Consider the following 8,343-nt stretch of genomic DNA (forward strand, 5'->3'; position numbering starts at 1 on the left):
CTCAGGTTCTCAGTGGAGGGTGTGTGGTGTCCTGTCTGAAGCTGGGGACCCCCAGGGACAGGGCCAGGATGGAGGGTGGGGGAACTCAGCAGGTCAGATGATGGGAATGGGGGGACCCCTCAGGAAAGGAATGGGCTCAGTTAGCTTAGACAAGGGGGTCCCTCCCCAAGACCCCCCCAGGACATGGACAGGACCCCCCAGGAAAGGGGGCTCAGGTGGCCTGGATTTGGGGGGACCCCCCCGGGCAGGAAAGAGGGGACTTGGGGGGGGGCTCAGAAGGTCAGGACATGGGGGACCCTCCCCATCACTCCAGGAAAGGGGGTTCAGCTTGGCAGGACATGAAGGGACACCCTGAGAAGGGGAGGCCCAGGGGGGCTCAGTTGGGCTGGACATGAGGGACCATCCAGGACACAGAGACACCCCCAGGAAAGGAGGAGGGCTCAGTTGGCCTGGACCTGGGGGGATGCCTTCAGAAGGAAAAGGGGGTCCAGGGGAGCTCAGCAGGTCTAGTCATTTCTAGATTCCCCCCAGAAAGGGGGGTGCTCATCTTTCCAGGACATGGGGGAACATGCCAGGATGGAAAGGGGAGGCTCAGCTGGGCTGGACATGGGGACCTCCTCTCAGGAAAGGGGGTTTGCCTGGTTGGGACTTAGTGGGAACACCCTGGGAGTCCAGGAAACATGGAGGATCCCCCTGGGAAAGAGGGGGTTTGGTTTGTGGGGACATGGAGAACACCCCAGAAAGTGGGGGCCCTGGGGGCCTCAGCAGGTCAGGATTTAGGGTCTGCTCAGGAGAGGGAGGGGCTCAGCTCAGCTGGCCAAGCCAACGAATGGAGGTCCCCGAGGAGAGGGGGTTCAGCTTTCCAGGACGTCAGAGGACTCAGACACAAGTTTCCCATCACGGGTCTCGATCTTCTTGATGACAATGGCACGGGATTTTGGGGGGGGCATGGCCTCGGGGGGTGGGGGGGGCACTGAGTACCCCGAGCTGACCACAGCCCCCCCAAAGGCCCCCCCAAATTCCCCCCTGAAAACTCCCCCAAATCCACCTGTGGGGAAGAGGGAGCAGCTGTGAGGAGGGGCACATGGGGGGGCACCCAAAAGTGGGGGGTTGTGTGGACCCCCCAAACTCACCCAGGTATCCCGAAGTCTTGGTGTGGATGCTCAGGTTCTGCACAGCAGCCTCGAGCCTGGGGGGTATTTGGGGGAGTCCCCCAAACAGGATCAGTGATGGAGGGGGGGATAAAGGACGTGGCCCGGGGGGGGGTCGGGGGGGGGTTTGTCCCCCAAAACTTTCCCCTAAACAGGAGCAGTGACAGGGAGGTATTTAAGGGACATGGTCAAGTGGGGGGATTTGGGATGTTCATGGGATATGGGGTACAGAACAAGAAATGCCCATGGAATATGGGATACTTGCAGAATATGGGACATGGAATATGGGATGTTCATGGTATCCAGGGTGCCCATGGGATATGAGATGGAACATGAGACACCAGGTGTGAGATATGGATGCCCAGAGATAATGGGATGTGGGATGCCCATGGGATGAGGGATCCAGGATTTGGGAACAGGGCTTCCCACCTGCTCTCCTCGCCCTCCAGCAGCTTCCTGTAGGTTGCAATCTCAATGTCCAGAGCCAGCTTGACATTCATGAGCTCCTGGTATTCCCGGAGCTGCCGGGCCAGGTCCTGCTTGGCCTGGGCCAGGGCCCCCTCCAGCCCCCCCAGCTTGGCCCGGGCATCCCTCAGTGCCAGCTCCCCGCGTTCCTCGGCCTCCGCCACTGCCGCCTCCAGCCCAGAGCGCTGTGGGATGGGACACTGAGACCAGGATCCCCCTGGACTGATGTCCCTGTGACCCAACATCCCCAGTATCTCAATATCCCTCACCCCCTCAGTGTCCCCATGTCCCAGTATACCCAGTGTCCCAACATTCCACATCATGTCATGCTCTGTGGTCCAGTGTTCCTGTGTCCCAGTATTCCTCACTCCCCAGTATCCCTCACAGCTCACTATCCCTCACCCCCTCCTCCCCCCAGTATTCCCAGCCCACCCAAAATCCCCCCATCTCTGAGCCATCACTCTCTCCTCCAATTTCCTGGATGAGATCCCAAGGGATACTCAGGGATCCAGCGACAGGGTTCCCAGGGGTGCTGGGGGATGTGTCGGGGAGGGGCAGGCAGTATGTCTTCAAATTTCCATCCAGCTTGGACCCCAAACCTGATTTTTCAGAGCCTCAATCTCTGCCTGGATCCGCTGGATCCGCCGGTTCAGCTCCTGGATCTGGCTCCGGGTCTGACGCAGGTCGTCGCCCTGCTTCCCAGCCGCCGTCTTCAGCTCTTCGTACTGGAGACACCAGAGAGGGGATGGGAATATGGGGCATCCCCCAAAGCCACCAGCACTCCAAAATTGGGAAGAAAAAGCTGGGATGTGGCCAAACTTGGAGGGATAGTCCAGAGCAGGATGTGGTAGGTCTGATTTGATTTGGCGCTGGGATCTTGAGGGGGATGGAAATGGGGGTATCCCCCTTTTTTCAGGACCACCAGCACCTCCAAAATTGGGAGGGAAGAGCTGGGATGTGGTGGAGGCAGGAGGGATGCTTTGACAGGGATGTGGTAGCTCAAGTTGGAATTTGGTGGGTCCAGCTGGGTTTGGAAGTGGTATCTTGGAGGAATGGAGATTGGGGACGACCCCTATTTTCCCCAGAATTTGGGATGGAAGAGCTGGGATTTGCCTGTGTTAAGAATGATGTTCCAACTTGGACCTGGAATCTCAGGGGGATGGAGATGAGGGAACCCCTTTCTTCCCCAGCACACCAAAACCGAGGAGGAAAGAGCTGGGATGTGGCCATATCAGTAAAGATCTTCCAGTTGAGACGACCACTGGGATGCCGTGGGTCTGGTTTGGAGTCAGGGTCTTGGTGGGATGGGGAGGGGGGAACCTCGCTTTTCTATCAGCACCCCAGAAATTCAGAGGAAAGAGCCGGGATGCAGTGATGTTGGGAGGGATGATCCAACTGCGATGTGGTGTCCCTCACTGGGATGTGGTGGATCCGGCTGGGCTTGAATCTGGGATCTCAGTGGGATGAAGCCCCCCACTTTCCGCCAGCATCCCAAAACAGAGGATGAAAGAACCTGGGAAGGACTGGCACTGGGATCTGCACCAGGAATGGAGATGGGAGCTCCTCCCTGCCCCGTGGCACCCAGGACTGCGATGAGCCCATGCCTGGGGGGACACTCCAGGCTTAGATGTGGCAGCTCTGGTTGGGTTTCAAGCCAGAATTTCTCCCACGCAGCAGCCACTCCCTCCAGGGCAGGGAGGAAGAGGAGGAAGAAGAGGAGGAGGAAAAATTTGGGGCAGGGAGGAGGAGGAGAAGGAAGTTTCAGGAAGCAGAAAGAAGGAAGAGGATGGGGCAGGGAGGAGGAGGAAGATGCAGCAAGGAGGAGGACGAAGGTTCAGGGAGTAGGGAGGAGGAGGACAAGGAGGAAGAAGGATTGAGGTATAGGGAGGAGGAAGACAGAGCAGGGAGGATGAGGAGGATGAAGGCTTGGGAATAAAGAGTAGGATCAGGGAACAAGGAAGAGGATGAAGGCTTGAGAAGCAGGGAGGAGGGGGAAGGCTCAGGGCAGGAAGGAGGAGAATTAGGAAGAAGGGAGAGGATGGGACAGGGAGGAGGAGGAAGTCTCGGGGTGTGGAAAAGGAGGAGGAAGTTTTAGGGAGCAGGAAGGAGGAGGAAGTGTCAGGGAGGAGGAAAGCTCAGGAAACAGTGAGGAGGAAGGATGGGGGAGCAGGGAAGAGGATCAGGGTAGGCAGAGGGAAGAAGGATTCAACAGGCTGGAAGAGGAAGGATTGGGGAGAAGGGAGGAGGAAGATGAATGTTTGGGGAGCAGGCAGAGAGGAGGAGGATTGGTGGGTAAGTGAGGAGGAAGAAGGGCAGCAAGGGCTTCTCTACCTTAACCTGGTAGAGACCTTCGGCCTCAGCACGGCTGCGGCCAGCGATGTCCTCGTACTGTGCCCGCACGTCTGCCAGGACCCCGGCCATGTCCAGCTGGCGGCTGTTGTCCATGGACACCACCACGGCCATCTCCGACACCTGTGTCCGCAGCTCCTGCAGCTCCTGCACACATGCAGGGATGGGTTTAATGGGGCAGCACCCCCTGAATCCAGGTACCCCAAATTCCAGGCATCCCCAAATTCAGGGCACCCCCAAACCTCCTCATAGAGCTGCCGCAGGAAGTTTATCTCATCTGTGAGGCTCTCCAGGTGTGATTCCAGCTCCACCTTCGACATGTAGGCTTCATCCACATCCTGCAGAAACACCCCTGTCACTCCCTGTTCTCAGCACTCCCAGGGACCTCCAGCAACACCTTGGTCTCAGGGACTCCCCCCGTGTCGGGGTCCCCCCTCAGTGTTGGAGTTACCCCACCTTTTTGAGCAGGACAAACTCATTCTCCTTTTCTGTGCGGTGGTTGATCTCCTCCTCATACCTGGACAGGAGGACACAAGGACAGGGGTGACAGGGGCACATGGAGAAATGGGGATGGGAGACATGGGGACAGGGGGAATATGGGGATGGGAGTTGGGGGATGTGGGCACTTGGTGGGAGACATGGGAATGGGGTGGGGACGTGGGGATATGGGAACGAGGGATGGGGGGACAGGGATATGGAAACAGTAGGGATGGGGACATGGTGACAGGGGGACATGGAGACATATGGGGACATTGGGACAGGGAGGGATATGAGGATGGGTGACATGGGAACATGGGAACAGGAGGATATAGGGACACCAGGGGATGGGAGGACATGGGGAAGAGGGGACAGGGGGACAAAGGGGCAAGGCAATGGGAGAATGTGGGGACATAGAGAGGATTTGGACCAGGGATGTGGGGGCATGAAGATAGAGGGACATGGGGGGCCATCGAGGGCCATGGGGACAGGGGTACACAAGGATGAAGGGACATGGGAGTGAGGGCACACAGGATGGGGACAAAGGAGTATGTGGGGGAACACTCAGGGACACAGACATGGCCTTGAATTCCTCCAGGAGGCTGCAGGTGTGGCCCAGGCAGGGTCAGCAGCAGGTGGAGCCCCAGGGGAGCTACAAGTTGGTACTGGGGGGCTGTGGAGGGGTCTGGGGAAACATGGGGATAGCCAGGGGATTTGGGGGACACTCAGGGACACTGACTTGGCCTTGAACTCCTCAACGAGCCCCTGGACATGGCTGAGCTCTGCACGCAGCCGCTGCCGCTCCTGCCCGAGTCCCTCGAGTTGCTGCCTCAGGGTCCCCACATAGCCCTCAAGGAGCCCTCCCAGGCTGCTGCGGGGTGGGGGCTGTGCCCGCAGGAGCCCCCACTTGGTCTCCAGGAGTTTGTTCTGTTGCTCCAGGAACCGCACCTGCAGATGGGGAACAGCATCCCAAAACCAGCCAAAATCACCACAAAATCACACCTGAGGGAAAGTGGGTCAGGAGCACTCCCACACTCCAGGATCACCTTAAAATCACCCCACACAACCCCTCCATATCAAAGTCACCCCAAAATCACCAAAAAATTACCCCCACACCCCAAAAGCAGGGGCATGGGGCACTCCCATACCTCAAAATCACCCCAAAATCACCTCCACCCCCAAATCACACCTGGGGGGAAAGGGGGGAAAGCGAGTCAGCACCCCAAAATTACCCCCAAATCAATCCCCGGGGAATGGGTTGGGCTGGAGGGGGGCATGAAGTGGAAGAGTGGAAGCAGGGGAGGAGATTTGGGGTCCTGGGGCAAGCTGGAGTCTGTGTGTCCTTGGACAGAGTCTGGAGGGGGTCAGAGTGTCCCCAAGGGGGGTGTCAATGTCTCCAAGGGTCTCAGAAGGTCCCCAAAGGTGATCAGGAGGTCCCAACTGATCCAGGGGGTCCCTGAAGGGTACCGGAAGGGTTTTTCTGTGTCCCCAGGGGTCTCAGGATGTCCCCAGAGGTGCTCGGGAGGTCCCAGCTGAGACTCAGGGGATCCCAGAGAAGGTCTCAATGTCCCCCAAGAGTACAGGATGTCCCCAAAAATGTTCAGAACGTCCCAAGGAGGGTCTCAATGTCCCCAGGTGTCCCAAGATGTCCCAGGTGCCCCAGGAAGCCCCAGAAGCCAGTCCCCAGGGTGGTCTCACCCCTCCTCGGGGTCCCCCCCAGCCCCACCTTGTCGATGAAGGCGGCAAATTTATCATTGAGGGTCTTGATCTGCTCCTTCTCCTCCCGCCGCAGCTCCTGCAGCTCTGGATCCACGGCCACGTCCAGCGGCGCCAGGAGACTCCGGTTGATGGTGACGGCCGTGATCCCTCCGCCCACCCCCGGGACCCACGAGGGACCCCCGAGCCCCCCGGAGCCGCCACGGAGCCCCCCGTAAGGGCCGAAGGCCGGGGCTGTGCTCATCCTCAGTGCTGGAACAGCCGTGAAGGAGCGGGACGAGAATGAACGTCCCCGAACGGCCGAGCTGCTCCGGAGCGGCTGCCGGGGGATGGAGACAGACATCGGGGCCAGAGGAGACGGGAACGTGGGAAAAGAGGCTGGGGAGAGCTTGGAAAGTGGGAGGTGGGAAAGGAGGTCGGCTGGAGGATAAGTAATCTGGAGAAGATTGGGAGGAGGCTGGAAGCTGGGAAAGGAGACAGGAGGGAGTTTGGAAAGAGGTTGGAAAGTGGATGAAGGTCGGGGAGGTTGGAAGAGGGTTGGAGGAGGCTGAGGGGGATGAAGTGGCTGCAGGGAGGAATGGAGAAGGTTAGAAGAAGGATGAGGAGATTGGAGGAAGTTTGGAAGAGGGTTGGAGAAGGTCCTCGGCTGAAGAGGACGAGGACGACTGGAGGAGACTGAGGACGGTTGGAAGAGGCTGCAGAGGCTCAGGAGGATGAAGACGGCTGAACCAGGTTGGAAGAGGCTGGAGAACGCTGAGGAGGACGGAGCCGAAGGCCGCGCTCGGGGCAGGGAGGCTCCGGCAGGACCGGCCGAACGGGTCGGGGCAGGACGGGCCGGGCCGGGCGGAGCGGCCAGGCGGGTTCCGGGCGCGTTCCCGGTTTGGTTCCCGGGTTGGTCCCCAGGTTTATCCCAGAGCCGGGGGAGGAGAAGGGAGGGGAGGGACCGGAGCTTTAACCCCTTCGGGACGTGGGATCCGCAGGATCACCGGGATCGGGACGGGCGGGGGGCGGGCTTACCCCAAAATGCGGGTCCCGGTGCCCCCCCACCCCACTCTGCAACCCCTCCCGGAGGAGGAGACCCACCGAGTGTTCCCAGGGAGTGTTCCCAGCCCTGTGCCGACCATGTCCCCACACATGGATCTCCCAAACTGAGTCACCAACTCCACATCACCAAGTCCGGTCCACCCAGTTTGGGCCCCTGAGCCCAGTCCGGGTCCCCCAATCTCAGTCCCCAGCCCCTGACCCAAGCCTACATCCCCAGCTCATCCCCCAGTCTGGGTCTCCAGACCAATGTCACCACCCTGTGTCCCCCAGCCTATGTCCCCAGCACCACATCTCCAATCCATGACCCCAAACTATTCCCCCAACCCATGTCCCTAACGCGTGTTCCCCAGTCTTTGTCCCTGCCCATGTCACCATCCCAGGATCCCAAACTATGTCCCCATGGCACATCCTAAATCCCTGACCCCTGTCCCCAGCTTACATCCCCATGCCCCCCATCCCTGACCCCATAGTTTGGTGGACCACCAAACTATGTCCCCAACCCCATGTCCCTCAATGCAGGACCCCAGTCCCTGTCCCCAGCTGTGTCCTCAGCCCCTGTCCCCACATCCAAGACCCCAAGCCCTGACTCCAGTCCTCTCTCCCCAGCCCTGTCCCCAAATTACATCCCAAACCTGTGTCCCTAAACTCTGTTCCCCCACCCCAGAACCCCAAACCCTGTCCCAAGCCCTGTGTCTCCAACCCCTGACCCCCAGTCTTTGTCCCCAGCTCCAATTCTCCAACCCCTGAGCACAGCCCCTGTCCCTAAATCTGGAGTCTCAACATGGGAGTCCAGCCACATCACTCCCAATCTGGCCCCAGACCTGTCCCCAGACCTGTCCCCTGGCCTCACCAGGGCCTGTCCCCAGTACCAAACTCAGCAGCAAAATAGGGAAAACATCCCAAAAAAGGCATGGGATGGATGGATGGATGGATGGATGGATGGATGGATGGATGGATGGATGGATGGATGGAGGTGAGTTCAGGTGTGTTCAAGCAGGTTCAGGTGTGTGCAGGTGGGTCTGACAGGTGCCAGTGCTTGCAGTGGTGGCTCTATTGGTGGCTCCAGCCCAGACTTGCCAGGCACGAGGGCGGCACACGCTGGGACAGGGTGCAGCACCTGCAGCCCAACTCCTTTCCTTTC

General features: G+C 59.4%; 1 protein-coding gene across 3 annotated transcripts in view; it reads right to left on the reverse strand.

Annotated features, from left to right (window-relative positions):
* Positions 1–318: 318 nt before the first annotated feature.
* The window catches only part of LOC107215667 (keratin, type II cytoskeletal 8), an 11,315-nt gene continuing 3,290 nt past the window's right edge, over positions 319–8,343 (reverse strand). For 2 of the 3 annotated variants that reach the window (XM_033520233.1, XM_033520232.1), the window contains exons 2-10: positions 6,169–6,410; positions 5,182–5,390; positions 4,422–4,482; positions 4,208–4,303; positions 3,948–4,112; positions 2,216–2,341; positions 1,581–1,801; positions 1,134–1,189; positions 319–1,048 (exon numbers count right to left, since the gene is read on the reverse strand). In XM_033520233.1, the coding sequence (XP_033376124.1) occupies positions 855–1,048; positions 1,134–1,189; positions 1,581–1,801; positions 2,216–2,341; positions 3,948–4,112; positions 4,208–4,303; positions 4,422–4,482; positions 5,182–5,390; positions 6,169–6,402 (1,362 nt within the window). In that variant the 5' untranslated portion in view covers positions 6,403–6,410 and the 3' untranslated portion in view covers positions 319–854. Of the gene's footprint in view, positions 1,049–1,133; positions 1,190–1,580; positions 1,802–2,215; positions 2,342–3,947; positions 4,113–4,207; positions 4,304–4,421; positions 4,483–5,181; positions 5,391–6,168; positions 7,138–8,343 lie in introns of those variants that run through there. The other variant, XM_015652021.3, reaches the window with a different exon arrangement.

Source organism: Parus major, linkage group LGE22, assembly GCF_001522545.3.
Source record: "Parus major isolate Abel linkage group LGE22, Parus_major1.1, whole genome shotgun sequence".
NCBI classification, from domain to species: domain Eukaryota; kingdom Metazoa; phylum Chordata; class Aves; order Passeriformes; family Paridae; genus Parus; species Parus major.